Below are 18,348 nucleotides of genomic sequence, written 5' to 3'. Positions count from 1 at the left end.
AAACGTCAGTAGAATGAAAAGGGGAAAATGTTAAATATTGTAAGCAGTTCTGAACAGAAACGTTTTGATTAGGCTTTTAAAAGTGTATTCACAGATGGTGGCTTAGGGTTCTGATGGTAAAGTATTCCACAATTGAGGTGCAACAGTGGAGAAGGCCTTGCCACACGTATTGCTTGTGGATACTGGTTGAGACAAGAGGAACTGATCAGAGGAGCGTAGAGGTCTCGATGGCTTGTTGATAATGATGAGATCTTTAAGGTGGAGAGGGCTGTTTTCCCTGTAGAGGGCTCTATGAGTCAGTAACAGAATTTTATAGAAGATACGCTGTTGGACTGGCAACCAGGAGGTTGACAAGAAAAGAGTTGCAGTAGTCGAGACGGCTGATAATATAAGTTTGCAGAAGAAGTTTGATGGTGTCCAGGTCTTAAGATATCTGAATTTTCCAACATTGTGCATATGAAAATAGCAGCTTCTGCACACAGAGCTGACAAGCTCTTCCATGGTCATGGTTGACTGGAAAATAACTCCAAGATTTCTGGCCTTTGGGGTGTCACTGTCAGAACATGCTCTAACATTAATGGAAATCTAAGGGTTCAGTTTTGCAAGCTGATCCCGGTCCTGTGATGAAGTCCAAGTAAGTACAACATAGTATCCAGCAAAGTTTGAAGGGCGCTTGCTCCAAGCAAACCCATTTGCCATAGCTTATCTTCTTGTTCCAGACTGATTACGTCCACCTTCCTTTGCATTAAACCGAATCCTGCACCAGCCCCCGACTTCATTGCATTGTCCAGTGTGTTTCGAAATTCTTTGAACATATCGTCCAGAAAGTTGACACTTCGTCCAATGTTGTTTAGGTGCATCTGTATCAGCAAAATCGATTGGCGTAGAGTTTTAAGCGGATACTCCTTCCCATCAGCTCTTCTTAACAAAAGTTAATTTCATCGTCATGCAAGTCCTCAAGTTTAATATCAATCACGCTCAATCTCTGTTCCTTGAAAGCTCCACTGATTATCTTCTTGTTTCGGGCCTCTCTCCACTCTTCAACAAGTCTGCATGCCCATTTAATACTCTTGTCTGTATTTGTGGAATGCTTTTCTGTCCAAGGGGATCATCTCTTTATCCGTCTTAGGATCAGCAAACGGGTCTTGAGAGGAAAGAAAATACAGTTAGAAAACACATGTTATCAAATACAGATTAGCAGGAATATTGAATGAATTACTTTCAATTTCATTTTGTCTCTTTTCGTTACAAATCAAATAAATACTGTCAAAACTACTAGAAAAAAAATTCTGCTACGCTTAAAAATAACTGGATTTATACTAGCATAAACCAAAATAATTTTAAAGTTGCTGATAGAGAGTTTACATTTGTACCTTGAAAACTCGTCGATAGCATTCCTTGAAAATAAAATACCCCAATCCCACGATAGGTAGGTTAGTGGTACGAGACAAAAAAGGTATTTTATACTGTTAATGGGACAAATCACTTTAGCATTTCCGACAATTCTGTTAACATAAATGCAGCACTGCTTAGCGTTTAACTTCTCACAAGTTATTTCTTCCTTGGCATGGCGCATGTACGAACTAACTGGCTCAGGCTGGCTGTGGTCAGAAAAAATGTCATAAACAATCACAAGTTAATTAATAAGGGACCGTTCATAATTGATGACTGGGGTGTGCGCGCTTGTGTGTGTGATGATTGCTGTGTGTGGGTGGGGGTGGGGTGGGTCCTCCATTCTGTTCTGGGGACGTACGGGTGGTCATCAGTGTTGTACACATGGAGGAGAGGGGGGGGGGGCTAAGCAATTTTGTACATGAACATATCTAAAACTTATGCGTAAAAAGTATGAGGGGGTGGGGTGTTTTGAACATATCCTGCAGGGTGGTCGCTTACACATTGTACATGCTTCTCCATAAAACTCACCACCACCCCACTAGCCATAAATTATGAACGGTCCCTAAAACTATTGTAGGACGGATAAGTATTACAGGAGGGTATTTTCTTGTCCATTATTATTGACATACTTGACTTCATATATTTATTTACCTGGACATCATTCGGGCTTGCGTGCAATCTTCATAATCATACTGTCATCCTCACAGTTGGTAGAAGCGATAACATCGTCGCCATCTGATGAGAAGTCATAGTTGTCGAATTTCAATTGATCACCGGCAATAATGAGTGAGTGAGTTTAGTTTTACGCCACACTCAGCAACATTCCAGCTATATGGAAGCGGTCTGTAAATAATCGAGTCTGGACCAGACAAGCCAGTGATCAACAGCATGAGCATCGATCTGCGCAATCGAGATCCGATGACATGTGTCAACCAAGTCAGCGAGCCTGACCACCCGATCCCGTTAGTCGCCTCTTACGACAAGCATAGTAGCCTTTTGTGACAAGCATGGGTTGCTGAAGACCTATTCTACCCCGGATCTTCACGGGTCGATCACCGGCAATAACTTGAGACGAACATATCACTTCATCATCATCATCAAGAATATCTAACAGAGAAAGATACGTCTTCACCTCCTCCATTTCACCTAATGCAAATGTTTTCCATGAATACTGGCTCAAAATGACAATGTGGTCGACGAGACACGAGCCACACGACTAATGTTGATACTAAAGCACTAAATAGTGTACGGTCGATACATTCGGCACGTGACTACATGTCTGTGCCGTATTACCTCTGGTGTGCGACCATGTAAGACACTGAAAACAGCAGAAACTAAATCCCACACTGGCGCCGAACAATAAGAAAGACACAACATTTTATCTTCTGTTGTAATATGATGAGAACGAAACTTCTATACTTACTTTAAGTCAAAACAAAGAAATTCAGAAAACTAGTTGCAAGACATATTGTCATGTGTGTAATATAGAAACTACGGTCTATTTATAGGGCTGGATATTGCAGCGAATTTTTATATTGCAATATATTGCGATGCGAAAGCATATATTGCGATATGTATTGCAATATATTGCAAGAAGTTCTTTTTTAACAAAAACTACTTATATTCGAGTTAATGCTTGATTTATAAAGCAGAAACACAACAAAATCACCATGCTTGATTAAGCTTTAATAAAAACTTTTAATCATGACAAAATGGAAATGTAAATACTATTTGGCACAAACAAAAAAAAGGAAAGGAATAATTTATAAAACGGAAATATCCGAAGATTTCCGAGTGTAACGAAGTCTTTTCGAATGCATGTCAAAATACCGGTTTTCAATCAGCGTATCGCAATACGTATCGTTTTCATGTCTGAACCGGTATATACCGCTAAACCGGTTATATTGCCCAGCCCTATCCATTTAACACCCGCGCAAGCATTGTCACAGAAATGAGTACATGTCAATATCAACTTTTATTGTTATTTTTCACCTTCACGGGGAGTTCTTTCTTCATTGTCGTAGTGTAAGTGTACGACTCGAATGTGCGTTTAATCCACGAATTGGTTGGTTATAAACTGCACATTGGTTGGTTATAAACTGCACATACTCGTCGTATAACTTATACATACACGACTAGCTGACTTGGTGTTTACCTGAGTGTAAGTGGACAGGGTGCTTCAGTACAGTAAAATATCTCGTATTTCTTCTTCGTTTAGTACCCACACACACATTTTTTTATATAACACCAGTAAAGTAATGAAAAAACTGCCCCCTTTTGAACATCCCCCTGAACAATCCAAACACAACATGACTCGTTCCCTCGTGAACGATTGTAAAACAGTCAGGTCACGTGCTCACACTCAGTATTTACCAGTGCTCGGTTTTGTTTGTGTGGGCCCGTGTCTCGCGGAAGCTGAGAAGCATAGAGCATTCTACAACGGATCTATCTTCGTAATCGTAGGTTGCTGTCATTACTTAACTGTTCGATTTGTTTGCCTTGTCAACACTAATTAGCCCCACAGAATATCTCATGGCGATTTCACTGCACAAGGTGACACAATGTCTTTTGGGTCCATTTGACATTGCAGTCGATATGTGCATACTTATGAGTTGCTCATGAACTATTTGCTTGAGGGTCTGAACGGGTGGCTTACGTTCAACTTTTGTAATTTATACCTTAACCACGACACGGTACATTATAACAGGCGCAGATTCTAACGCACACACACACACACACGGAGAGCGGAAAGTCGCAGGTTCCATCCCCGACCGCGTCATACCAAAAGGGGCGGTGGGGTAGCCTAATGGTTAAAGCGTTGGCTCGTCACGCCGAAGACTCGGGTTCGAATCACCACATGGGCACAATGTCTGAAGCCCATTTCTGGTGTTCCCCGCCGTGATGTTGCTGGAGTATTGCTAAAAGCGGCGTAAAACCAACCTCAGTCAGTCAGTCATACCAAAAGACGTTAAAATATGGTACTTGTTGGTCCCTGCCTGGCGCTCGGCATTAATGGGTACAACAAGGACTGGTCGGCTCGGAGTCAGTATAATGTGTCTGAGTGGGGTATTCATGCTTCAGTGCGGCATGGTATCACAGTGGGCTAGCACTATAAAACCAGCTTCAGTCTGGGCTAGTACAAGCAGCCACACATACACATACACACGCATGCACGTCGTCATATGAGCGAAATATTCTCCAGCACGACGTTAAACCCATTTTCACACCTCACCACACACACACACACACACACACACACACACACACACACACACACACACACACACACACACACACACACACACACTTAATTTACTGAATAACCAGCCTATAATACATTGGTTTTACACATATGTGTATGTGTGTTTGTTTGTGTGTGTGTTCATGTAGGAAATTTAAGGTATAAGTTTCAAATATTTTCAGTGTTCGTTCTCTTGAGGGCGTCTCAATCCACGGTGAATGTCACAAATTATAGGTATAAGAATTTAATCGGGGTGGGGGTTGGGGGCTGCATTGAACCCACTGAAAATCTTCAAAGTGTTTTTAATTGATTGAAATCATACTGCAACTCATTGTTATAATCGAGTCTGTACAGAAACCCTGGCTTTCATTTGGAACAGTTCAGAAGGTGATGAAAGTATTGATAGGGAAAACATTTACTTAGTAACCAGAATACATTGGTTTTATATTGATCGACTCTCTGCATCGGTTTTGGTCAACTTGAACTGCTGTAAGTCATTATCCCCCTGGCATATAGTGTGAAGGTATACAGTCGACGCGTCTTCAGTCAGTCCGTCCGTAGTCGCCTCGTTTCCGGATCACAAGTCAAAATCCCTTTAATATTGTCCAACGACAGTTGGCAGATACATCGAACAGATCTTGAATTGGTGCATTTTACAATTTGTGGATTCTTTTTGCGTTTACTTTTTCGATTTCCTTGAATACAGTTTGTACTTTGTCTCATAAGGGGGTTGATTTTCCAGAGCAAAACTCAAAATCCGTTCAACATCTTTCCACAAAAAGTGTCAGGTGTATCAAACAGATCCTAAAGCAGTGTTTTTCTGTTGCCATTGACACATGTTAGACTATTCAGAAATTGGGGTGAGGGTCGTTACCGGAGCAGAATATGAAAAAAGAAAAATTCATCATTTTCATGTATAAACTGAAGTTTTGCGTTTTGCTATTAAAAGAATTGATACACATTTGACATTGACTTTGTTTATAGTAGTGAGCTCATCTGGACCATATCTCTGAAACTAATAGGTATTCCTTTCTGAAACTCTGCACATACCAATACCAGGTTGTCCAGTTGTGCTTTTTGCTATTTGGGGATTTGTAGAATTTCATCAGTTCCCATGTACTTGAGATTTGGAAGTCCTCGCGACTTCCAAATCTCAAGTACATGGTATTTTTAATATAGCCCATATACTATTCTTGTATTCGGCAGAATGATTAGATAAAACTTCACAGGTCTCTTCTTCCGGTGACTCTTGTTGTCAATTTAGTCAAACACCATGGCTGGAACTTTGGACTGGATCATTGCAACAACTGTGGAGTACCGGATCACGCTTGTGCTGGTTTTGGCAACGACAGTAATGGTGTATTTCATGACCCGGAAACGTTACAAATTTCCACCGGGACCACGTGGTCTCCCGTTGCTTGGCAACATGTTAGGTAAGTTGAACACCGAAGCAGACTGAAAATGTTTAAATGAAGTCTCCATATTTTAAACTGCCCTAAGTTTAAGTCTGCGCTAATATTCTCTAAACTTTGAATTTAAACTCATAAATACATTTCAGGTTTCAAAGTTACATGCTTCTATAGCTTAGAATTTTAAGTGTGGCCCTGCCCATATACGTATATATGTTTTTTTTAACGTTTACAAATAATCAAAATACATGTGTTTTGTTACATCAATTGCAGCAATACAAAACAAGTCACTGTTCCGGATGCTGATACAACTGGAAAAGAAGTACGGCCCCGTGATTACCCTTAACCTTGGTAAAGCGGCTTTGTGATTGGTTCAAATTGTTCTTGGTTTCAAGGATATAATCGAATGATCTTTTTAAATACACACAAGACAAGTAATCCGACATTCATGTCTTCGCTGGGTTGGGTCCTATGGGCACGCCACTGCCCCATGATTGTCGGTATGGAATGTCTGTTTAAGAAATTCAGTTAGCTCTACCTCCATGTATAGTGTAATAAATTAAAGTTTTTCCCGTTTCAGTAACGTTATAATAGTTCAGGCCAAGAGCGAACTGTATTTCATTTCTAAGCTGCCAATCTTAATACTTGTCGACGAATACAGATAAAACAAACAGAAAAGCGACTATCCTCGTTCAGGGTAAATTGACGTGCTTTTCTATTTTCTATTTTCCACTGATGCATTGTGGGAATGTAAACATTGCGAACGTTGCCGTGTCGCTGTTTAATTGCCTTAATTTGTGAGGTGAACTGAGACATTTTATCTGTCGAAAAGCATAAACGTAATGTTTCCACCAGTGAAGTTAGCCAAGTGAGGCAAATGAAAACCAAGAGTAGTTTACTGTAGGAGACGGGGCGAGACAGTTACTGCATGCGTCGTGACCTCGGTTACCAAGGGTACGTTTGATAACGAGGGGGCAGACGAGAATGGGGTAGTGACGTCAATACAGTGTGATGTCATGGAAAAAAGTGTACTTTGAAAAGTACTGTTGGCGCCTTTTAACTTTTAGCAAAGCATCTTAAAAATGTTGTTAAACGTCGCTCTCAGCAGAATTCCAGCTAAGTGACAGCAATCTGTAAGTAACCCAGCCTGGACCAGACAATCCAGTGATCAGCAGCATAAGCATCGATCTACACTGTTGGGATATGATGATGTGCATCAACCAGTCATCAAACCTGACCACCTCATTTCCGAGTTGAAGATTAATTCTAGCCTGGATCTTCACTGGTCCAGACTAAGGACTGTTGTAGGGCTCTGATACCTTTGTGAAACGTGTCCAGACCCGGACGTATCTAAGATATTTCGTACTGTAACCAAATCTGGTGGATGTTTATCATGAGCGACTGTAAACTTGTTCCTTGTAGGTCCAATACGCTGTGTTTTTCTCAACAACGTGGAGGTTGTGCAGGAAGCGTTCGTAGGAAAGTCTGTGGACTTTGCTGGTCGACCACATACGTTCTCTGGTTCGTTCAACACAATGAATTCTTGTAATCACAAATTATATTGCAACAAGTGATTGTAAACATAACTAAAGCATTAGATTACAATTTCTATAAGCCTTGGAAAGTTAACATGCAATCACTGTACAACGAGTACATTATTCGCGTTGATTCCACCCTTATGTGACTATTTCAGGATTGGCTTTCACCGAGGGAGGCAAGGACATTGCTTTGACAGATTATGGACCGACATGGCAACTCCATCGGAAACTGGCACTGAGGGCCCTCAAGTAAGAGGAGAAACAAGTGCAGAGATTTCGTATCTTATCGTATCTTTGCCTTTGCATTTCTTTGGTTGGCAAAATCAAAACAAGGCAATTTGGCCAGTTTAACTTAAGCTTCGGTACATCGATGATTTCATCTCGTTCAATAACCATGAAATAGTCAGTTGCCTTCCACTGATTTACCCATCCTGCTAGCTATTCTCGAAACGTTCGTAGCCCTACGAACTTCTTAAGCCCATTCTTAACACATTGGCTACGATCAAAGTTAAGAATTCTTAGGGCTACGAAAGTTTCGAGAATAAGGGCCCAGAACTTGATATTAAGGAGACAAGCGAGACCGCCTCAACTGTTCATATCTAGATCTATTCATAAATATTCAGAGTGACAAAAAACTCTACACAAGGCTGTATGACAAAAGGGATAATTTCAACTTTCTAATAGTCAACTTTCCTTCCATTTCACAACTTTTGAGGTACAATCGAGCGTGCTCTTTTTATCAGGATTTCCAAGAGCTTCATGCTTCTCTTGCTCAGATTCAAGGCCTCGGTAAAGCATTCAAGAAGGTTTATGGTAGACATGTGGAGGAAATTTCCAAATTTGATGCATCAGTGACAAAATTATGTCCGATGCAGTTCCCTATTTTGACTTATATAATACGTTCCCGAATTATTTCAGACTTAGCATAATGTTTATGACGGGTGCCACCGGTGAGGCAGGATAGGCTCACCTTTTCGCGAACACCTGGTAACATCTTTATTTCATTGTAATTCATAAACAAATGCTCTGTCATCGTAACGCATGGTGACAATCACTGGATTACCTGGTTCAGACCCGATTTGGTTACAAAAACATCATACAGCTGTAACACTGCTCACAGGCAAACTGTAGCGCAAATATGGCTGCGCAACAGAGAGAAAAATGACCAGTCTTTGTATATGCAAAGCGAAGCGAGCAAAGGTTGACAACGTACATATCAGAATAAAATTAATCAGATATCAGATATATTAATATAATAAGAATAAAATATCGCCACCATCAAAGGTAGACACCCATTTCCTCACAGGGTTGTGCTTTCAGATTTCCAACCTCATATTTAATATTAATTACTCAAGTAAAATATATTTAATTCAACATTTTAAGCGCCATTCGTGGCATATATCGTTCTTAGCCTCCATTACCCCTGCCAGCTTCCGGTTCAATGGTGTGGCGGAGCAGGGGAGTTAAATCTAAATATACTTGTTGAATCACACGTCCGCCATATGGAATACTTGCGGGCTTACCTCCTTTGCTTCATTCACCCACTACGCCCGAAGTGATTTTTGTAGAATAAATGTTACGAAAATTCTAACAGTAACGACGGCAGATAACAAAAATATTCTCCAACAGTTTAATGGTAAAATTAGGCAATATGATAATTTCTTTTTAATTTCTACTTATTCTTGTTCCTTCACTCCGTTGACCTGAAAGCCGGCAGGGGTAATGGAGGCGAAGAACGATTTGACATGCCACGAGTGGCGCTTAAAATGTTGAATTAAATACATTGTACGTGAGTAATTATTGAATATGAGGTTGGAAATTTGAGAGCACAACCCTGTGAGGAAATGGGTGTCTACCTATACCTTTGATGGTGGTGATATTTTATTTTGGTATAAAAAATATTTTTTGAACCTAAGCGAGGGAAGTACGTTGCCAACTTTTGCTCGCTTCACTCGCATATAGGAAGACTGGCCATATTTTTCTTTGGTGCGCAAACCTATTTCCACTACAGTCTGCCTTGGAACTGCTGAAACAAATATCTGCTCATGATAAAGTCACAAATGTACAGTCGACTCGGCTTTTGACAGAGATTTCTTATGAATGTGGAAAGGGTTTTGTCGCTTCTATTATGACGGGTGCCACCGGTGGGGCAGGATGCCTTCGGGTTTTCCTCAACACCTAGTATTGTCACACAGGCTCATCATTTAATTGTACAGCCGATTCTGCATTCAGCAGAAATTTCTTAAGATTGCGGAAAGGTTTTTGTCGCTAATATTTATTTTGATAATGGGAAGTCAGCCAAGAATAATGTAAATACTATAACACTAGAGAAATTAATTGGGGCAACATCGGTAACTAGAACTTTGAAAGATTGTTTTGTAGGTACTACATGAAAGGCGAGGGTTTTCAGGACACGATAGTTGAAGTTATAGAAGCTGTGACGGTAGAGATGGGGACAGAGACGGGGTCGTTTGACGTCTACAGCTACATCAACCTCGCCATCTTCAACATCATCAGCAAGATCTGCTTCAATGAGAAGTGAGCAACATAAATATCACTCCTTATTTCTTACAGTTCGTGTGAATGGTGAAAAGAAGTTGGTTTAGAATAATACCTAAAAGTTATTTATTCCGATATTTTTGTTTGACTTGAAATCAGGTCAAAACTATTCCTTCTTCTTAATCTGTGACAGCTATGACTGTCTTGTGTCTCGCTGTTTAATGTGTTTTGTATATTTCCCGATTTTTGTACCGAAGGAATACTTGTGAAGGGGACCGCCTCCGTGGTGTAGTGGTTAGAGCGTCCGCCCGGAGTGCGGAAGGTCGCGGGTTCGATCCCCGACCGCGTCATACCAAAAGACGTTAAAATATGGTACTTGTTGGTCCCTGCCTGGCGCTCGGTATTAATGGGTACAACAAGGACTGGTCGGCTCGGAGTCAGTATAATGTGTCTGAGTGGGGTATTCATGCTTCACTGCGGCATGATATCTCAGTGGGCTAGCACTATAAAACCAGCTTCAGTCTGGGCTAGTACAAGCAGCCACACATACACATACACACGCATGCACGTCGTCATATGAGCGAAATATTCTCAAGCACGACGTTAAACCCAATTCCACCACCACCACTTGTGAAGGGATGGTCACAACCACTGCAATATATACGTTGGCGTGTATGCTGAAGATATATTTGAAGAAATAACACCAAGAAAGATCCGAATTAGAACTGATCTTCAGCAATATGTTTAACCCCCCCGGTATATAATACGGGGGGAAACAGTCAACGCCTCGTCTGTCTGTCCGGAATCATTTTGTTTCCGGAGCATAACTAAAAACCGTTCAATATTTTTCAACAAAACTTGGTATATATATATATATATCAAACAGAAACTGAAATGGTGCCATTTGCTATTTACAGATTTTGGGCATTTTTTCTCTCAGGATTTCCATGGAAACAATTTGGACTTAATCTTAAAAAGGGGTGAATTTCGTTTCCGGAGCGTAAATCAAAACTCGCTCAATATCTATCACTAAAACTAGGCAGATATATGAGACAGATTCCAAACTTGTGCCTTTTGCTAGTGCAGCCTTTTAGCATTTTTTTCCCGGTTTCAAAGGAGATGATTTGGACTTAGTCTCAAATGGGAGGGTGGGCTTCGTTTCCGGATTACAACTCGAAAACCTTTCAATATCTTTATACAAGACTTTGCAGATATATCAAACAGATCTTGAAGTGGTGGCTTTTGCTGTTTGCAGATTTTTGGCATTTATGTTTTTTCATGATTTCCATGGAAACGATTTGGACTTTAAGTAACTGTCAGATGATTTGTTCCTTCATCTTCAGCTGACTATTGTCTTATCTTAAGGGGCGACTGACGGGATCGGATGGTTCATCCCGCTGACCTGGTTGCCAAATAGCATCGTTCCATCCTTACCTAGATCGATGTTCATGTCGTCAACCACTGGACTACCTTGTTCAGGCATATTTTAACAGACCCTCTAGTGATAAACCTGGAATAGTGCCGATAGCGTTGTTTATAAAAAAGGCAAACATTTTTTGTGTTAGGTTTTCATCGGACAATGAAGAGTTCCTGAGCATCTGTAAAGGATTTGACGTCTTCTCGACAGAAGCAGGAAATGGGTTCTTGGAAGATGTAATCCCTCCTTTAAGACTTTATCCAACAGCGAAATTCCGGAAATTCATGAAGATACAAAACGGGTTCTTTGACTTCATTTACAAAAGGATCAACGCACATAGAGAAACGTTTAGAGCAGGTAAATATTATGTTGACCGTGCATCAAAAGAGTTATCACGTACCAATACTTGAAATTATCCGCGATTAATGGATTAAACTACACGTCTTCTGTGCCAGACACCCGGTGTCAAGTGGCTACTATAGCTTCGTTCGCAATTGACTTAAGCATCAATTTTTAAGTAACGTTTTCTCTCGAACCTGAGCATAATATTTAAACGCCGCAGTTTACGTACTTCGATAATATTGTCCATCACTCATGATATTATCTGCGGTTGAAGCTGGTCTACGATGGCCCGTGTTTCGTATAAAGTCACTCTCAGGAAGATGAGAATCCGGACCTGTAAATATTCTAGTCTTGACCTGACACCACCGTGGTTCATGTTATGAATGACGATGGGATATTATGACACGCAATCAACAAGGTCTCCCAGTCTGACCACCCGATCACCAAAGTCAACAAGCACGGGTTATCTTGGGTCAATACTTATCATGAATCTCCACGGGGTGATCCATTAAATTCTATGACACATCAAGACAATAATTCACGTAATTACCGTACTTGTAATTACCATATTGTTTCCTGAAGGACTTGTGATATCTGCATCGTATTTCGTAAGTTTCGAGATGGTTTTATTCCATTTTGGATGGACGCATTTACGACAAACGTATCCAGATCCCATCACTAACGACCTTCAAAATGTCTAGCGTCTATAATCTAAAACTAAAATATTCCCAAAAACAGTAAACAACTTTTTGAGGCAAAATAATTACCTAATAATTTCGTATATCTTTATCGCTTACTTATATACAACAGCAATATGCAAATCGACAGAAACGTGTTATTGCAATTAATTAATTCATTAACTGTATTAAATGCAAATATACAATTAAGTCAAAATCGGAGCGCGGGAATGTTAGTTGGAGTGGGTCACGCAAGTTTACGTTGCAACGTTAAGGTTAAAACATGAACAATTGACGCCAGATATTCTCAGCACCACTCGATGGTGGATGGAAGGATATGTGGCAAGGTGAGAAGATCTGGGTCAAGGTCATCGTGCAGGTTAACTTAACACGTTTCCAACTTATATGTTTCTAAAAACGCATATCTCTTAAAATATCAATTTAATTGTAAAATATAGAAGTTGTGTCAATAAGGGTTGCACTTTTACCTCAATAAACCTGGATTTTCAGATACACAACGTGACTTCACAGACGCCATGTTGATTGCCCAGAAAGAGGCAGAGGAGGAAGAGGACCCGGAACTACTTGCACAGTTTACAAACACGCATCTCGGCCAGACAATATCGGATGTTTTCGGAGGTAATCAAGGAATATATGAAGCTTTCCAAAAGTATCGCAAGAAACTAAGAAGGTCGCTACTACTAGAAACAAATATCTTTGAAACATATCGGAAAATTGACTTGACACAAATGTAATAATGTTTGTCAATATAGAATTATGTATCTTCACGTTCGAACGTAACTATAAACACAGATATTTAAATTCTGAATATTAAATTCCCATTTTTATTTACATTTTATTGCCTTTTAATGGAGGGGTAGACTAGTGGTTAACGCGTTTGCTCGTCACGCCGAAGATCCGGGTTCGATTCCTCATATGGGCACAGTGTGTGAAGCCAATTTCTGGTGCCCCCACCGTGATATTTCAGGAACATTACTAAAAGCGGCGTAAAACGAAACTTACTCACTCACAATTGTCTTTTAATAATCTGTACCGTAATTTACGTTATAAACTTTCACCCGATAGCGGGATTGGACACATCACGACAGACTCTGTATTGGACACTCCTGTACCTTGCAGCCTACCCGGAAGTACAAGCGAAACTCCATGCGGAAGTTGACAGGGTGTTGGGTAAGAAAGCCTTTAGAACTCAAATCGTTTCCTATCAGTGTCATTTTCACACTTTAGTTTGCTAAGTTTATCACAGGCATTTAGACAGCATTTGCTATCAAAAGTGCAAGATACTGTATTTACGCCAACGATCGATCCGAATTATGTAAACTGACGGGCTAAAGAAACGTTACCACTTTGAAATTGAAATTACCCCAAATTCAACTGCAACCACCATCACATGAAAACAGATCGCCCCAAACAATGAGTTTTCCACTTGGAAATAAGGCATGAAATGCCTTTTCACCATTTTGTCCAAATATTGTTTGCATGTTTTTTCACGCAAAGCGAAAAAATGAAATGCCAAACACATAAAACCAATGCCAATGTGTTGTCAGACATTCATTCTATTTTTAAAAATACAGCAAAAGAATGGCGCGATTAACTTTGCGACGAGAAATATTCTCGTTATGTCTACCATGATCCAAAACATGATCCACAAGTTATCAGTTCCTGACATTCTGTTTTAATTAATTTTATGGTAAATACCCTTGTAAATAATCGCCCACAATGCGTTTGTAATGAATCTATCTATGCTCAGATTTGGTCCACTAAGATTGACAATTATAACCAAAGAATAAACGACGGCATTACTAAGATCTGTTCCCGAAGCAAACAAAAACAAAATGAGTCAATAAAGTAAACTAAAAGAGAAACGAATAAAAATGATTTAGAAAAACGCAGTTCAAGGAAACATCACTTCATGAAAGATGTAATGAAAAGAACCGAAGAGAAACTTAGTATTGAGGTGTATATAACATCTGTGTGAATATGCGTTGACGTGGTTGGTCCTGAAACCGCTGCTTGGTGTTTTGTCTGAAATGATATTAATACTAAATAGAAAGTAGCCCGAGGTACATTTTTTTCAAAATGAAGATTGCCATGAAATTGGGACTTACCTAACTTGTATACGACGATTCATTCATTCACTCATTCAACGAGTCCGCCACTCGTTTGAAAGCATAAACTGCCAGTAAGGATTGTTTCTGAAAAAAATCATTCACAGGTGAGCGGCGAGTGCCGATGCTGTCCGAACGACACAAGCTGCCGTACACCGAAGCCGTGCTCTATGAGAGTATGCGGAAAGGGGCAGTGGCGCCTCTGGGTCTCCCCCACTCAACCACTTGTGATACAACTGTCGGTAAGACGGGAGCAGTACAGAACTGTATGTTAGTCTTTGACTTAACGGCTACGTTTAATATCAGTATTTAAACAGGTTAAGATTTGTCCTACAATGTGGGTCTGTATACATTGGCAGTAACATAGTACGGAATGGGCAAGGTGAGGCTGTTTAAAATATGTTCCTTTTAGGAGATAAGGGTGACCCACTGGTCTTCTGTAGTTAGAATTGCAAAAGAACAGAATTGCACAAATGAACTGTTCAGGATCCACAGATCGAAGGATCGAATCTCGGACTTTTCTGCATTAAACTGAAACAATATTCCAAGATATGAACTCACTCCCTCACTCCCTCTCTCACCCACCAGCCCTAAACCCACCCACCAACCAAACCCTTCACTCAGTCACCCACACTGTTCAAATTTGTATTCAGCAGCATCCGTAGGTACGTCCCGATTCTTGTTAACGTGATATCTCATGAACTGTTGTACCCAATGTGACAGCCTACATTGGGTGATTACGCAGACACCAGTCTATTTGGGTGACCTTGACCTTATTTTCAAGGTCACCACGACACTGACCACTTTTCAAACTGTTGTTAACGTGATATCTCATGCACTGTTGTACCCAGTGTCTTCAAATTTGGTAACAGCCTACATTGGGGGATTTCACAGACACCAGTTGATTTTGGGTGACCTTGACCTAATCTTCAAGGTCACCACGATACTTTGACCGCTTTTTAAAGGCGATATCTCATAAAACATTGCAACCAATGTTTTCAAGTATGTTAACAGCCTACATTTGGTGATTATGCAGACACCAGTCATTTCAGGCATCTTGTATGTGGCCCAAAAATAAAAGTAGTGAATATAGATATTCCATTCTTTAGCGGCGGGGGACACTTTTTATTTTTAATTTGTTTTTCTTTCCGACCTCCTCAGCTGGCTACGAGATTCCAAAAGGGACGATCGTGCTGGCCAACATCTTCGCTATCCACCATGATCCAAGACACTGGAAGGAACCGGAAGTGTTTAATCCCGAACGTTTCTTGGACGATTCCGGAAGGTTTGCACCGACGTCTGAAAGTTGGATGCCTTTCTCTGTCGGCAAGAGGGCGTGTATGGCGGAAGCGTTGGCCAAACCGGAACTGCATGTTGTCTTGGCCTCGTTCATGAGGTGTTTTGAGATTCGACTGCCGGACGGAGTGACTCCTGACCTTGAACCGGAAGGTGGAAGCATCAACTTCGTGCCTAAGCCCTATCAGGTTGTCGTCAAAAACAGATTTGCATGAGATTGGAAGATGTGACAATCCTGGCGATGTCCACGTGTACTTGGAGGACCAATTATCCACGAAATTGACTGAATTATACCTCTAGTATATGCTCTCAGCTAAACTGGTAGAAAGTAATGCTAGACTCTATTGTTGACTTAAACATTTTTCTTAACATCCTTATGCGTCTGTAAATACATAAAATGTATGCTTTGTCATACCTAGCTATTAGGTTCATCTGTAACATCTAGCCATGTGATTCCATTGTCACTTCTTGCCATGTGGCTCTATCGTCTCCTCTATCCATGTGGTTCTGTGTTCTCCTCCAGCCATGTGGTTCTGTCGTCTCCTCCAGCCATGTGGCTCAATCGTCTCCTCCAGCCATGTGGTTCTGTGTTCTCCTCCAGCCATGTGGCTCTATCGTCTCCTCCCGCCATGTGACTCTATCGTCTCCTCCAGCCATGTGGTTCTGTGTTCTCCTCCAGCCATTTGGCTCTATCGTCTCCTCCAGCCACGTGGCTCTATCATCTCCTCTAGCCACGTGGTTCTGTCATCTCCTCCAGCCATGTGGCTCTATCGTCACCTCCAGCCACGTGGCTCTATCGTCTCCTCTAGCCATCTGGCCTTATCGTCTCCTCCAGCCATGTGGCTCTATCGTCTCCTCTAGCCATCTGGCTCTATCGTCTCCTCCAGCCATGTGGCTCTATCGTTTCCTCTAGCCACGTGGCTCTATCGTCTCCTCTAGCCATCTGGCTCTATCGTCTTCTCCAGCCTTGTGGCTCTATCGTCTCCTCCAGTCATGTGGCTCTATCGTCTCCTCTAGCCATGTGGCTCTATCGTGTCCTCCAGCCATGTGGCTCTATCGTCTCCTCCAGCCATGTGGTCCTATCGTCCCCCCTAGTTATGCGTTCCATCGACACCTGACCGCCTCCGTGGTGTAGTGGTTAGAGCGTCCGCCAAGAGAGCGGAAGGTCGCGGGTTCAATCCCCGACCGCGTCATACCAAAACACGTTAAAATATGGTACGTGTTGGTCCCTGCCTGTCGCTCGGCATTAATGGGTACAACAAGGACTGGTCGGCTCGGAGTCAGTATAATGTGTCTGAGTGGGGTATTCATGCTTCACTGCGGCATGGTATCTCAGTGGGCTAGCACTATAAAACCAGCTTCAGTCTGGGCTAGTACAAGCAGCCACACTTACACATACACACGTCGTCTTATGAGCGAAATATTCTCAAGCACGACGTTAAACCCAATTTCACCTCACCTCACCTCACCTCACCTCACCTCACCTCACCTCCATCGACACCTCAAATGGATGAATCATTGAAGCGGTCCAAAAATCATCTGTTTATTAAATAAATTGTTATCATCAAGACATGACGCCATATGACGTTCAGTGTGACTCTGGAATTTCGTTGCACGGTCGTAATATCATTAACTAACATCTGAACATAGAGAACTTATTTTCTTCATAAACGTGAACAGAAATATACATGATATATACTGAAGGCACTGAAAGGTGTGTCACCTTCATTTACTTGTATGCATGTTTCATCCGTCACCTGGTACTGAATGGTACGTGATTCTGTATGGAAAGCTTGTATACTCGAATGTACTACCATTTAATGCTTGCGAACAGAGCAATCAATGTATCTTTCACTTTGGAATCTCTGTAACTGCTTATATCTTCATCTCTATGTACATTTGACTGTCATATTCTACTATCTTTTCTAAAGATATATTGCAAGCAATAAAAACATGTGTTTTTACCATGTCCGGTGGACTAAGAAAGTGTAAGCTAACGAAAATGTAGGTTTCCATGAAATGAACATGAGCTAGAACATAGTATAAAATAAAATATGTCCAGATATAGATTTAAACCTGTCGCAACTACGATCGTTTATTCATGATATAAATATCCCAGCGTGGATCGTTACTCATGATGTCAGGGACTTGAGGCTTCACACAACCGGTGAAGATCCGGGTTAGAATTGATCTTCAACAATTCCTGCTTGTCGTAAGAGGCGACTAACGGGAACGGGTGGTCACGCTCGCTGACTTGGTTGACACATGTCATCGGTTCCCAATTGCGCAGATCGATGCTCATGCTGTTGATCACTGGCTTGTCTGGTCCAGACTCGGTTATTTAAAGACCGGCGCCATATAGCTGGGATATTGCTGAGTACGACGTTAAACAACAACCAAACCAC

General features: G+C 41.2%; 1 protein-coding gene across 7 annotated transcripts in view; it reads left to right on the top strand.

The window, feature by feature from the left end:
• Nucleotides 1-16,357, top strand: part of LOC124263437 (cytochrome P450 1A5-like) — a 51,607-nt gene extending 35,250 nt beyond the window's left edge. For 3 of the 7 annotated variants that reach the window (XM_046698076.1, XM_046698075.1, XM_046698077.1), the window contains exons 4-11: nucleotides 7,468-7,566; nucleotides 7,739-7,832; nucleotides 9,966-10,121; nucleotides 11,648-11,856; nucleotides 13,029-13,157; nucleotides 13,605-13,709; nucleotides 14,755-14,889; nucleotides 15,809-16,357. In XM_046698076.1, coding sequence (XP_046554032.1) covers nucleotides 7,468-7,566; nucleotides 7,739-7,832; nucleotides 9,966-10,121; nucleotides 11,648-11,856; nucleotides 13,029-13,157; nucleotides 13,605-13,709; nucleotides 14,755-14,889; nucleotides 15,809-16,158 — 1,277 coding nt within the window. In that variant the 3' untranslated portion in view covers nucleotides 16,159-16,357. Of the gene's footprint in view, nucleotides 1-3,768; nucleotides 3,855-5,881; nucleotides 6,070-6,318; nucleotides 6,397-7,467; nucleotides 7,567-7,738; nucleotides 7,833-9,965; nucleotides 10,122-11,647; nucleotides 11,857-13,028; nucleotides 13,158-13,604; nucleotides 13,710-14,754; nucleotides 14,890-15,808 lie in introns of those variants that run through there. The other 4 variants (XM_046698078.1, XM_046698080.1, XM_046698081.1 and 1 more) reach the window with 4 other exon arrangements.
• The last annotated feature ends 1,991 nt before the right edge of the window (nucleotides 16,358-18,348 follow it).

Source organism: Haliotis rubra, unplaced genomic scaffold (assembly GCF_003918875.1).
Source record: "Haliotis rubra isolate DU_JTF1 unplaced genomic scaffold, ASM391887v1 Scf881, whole genome shotgun sequence".
In the NCBI taxonomy this organism is placed as follows: domain Eukaryota; kingdom Metazoa; phylum Mollusca; class Gastropoda; order Lepetellida; family Haliotidae; genus Haliotis; species Haliotis rubra.
This window is presented reverse-complemented; position numbering and strand designations above follow the sequence as displayed.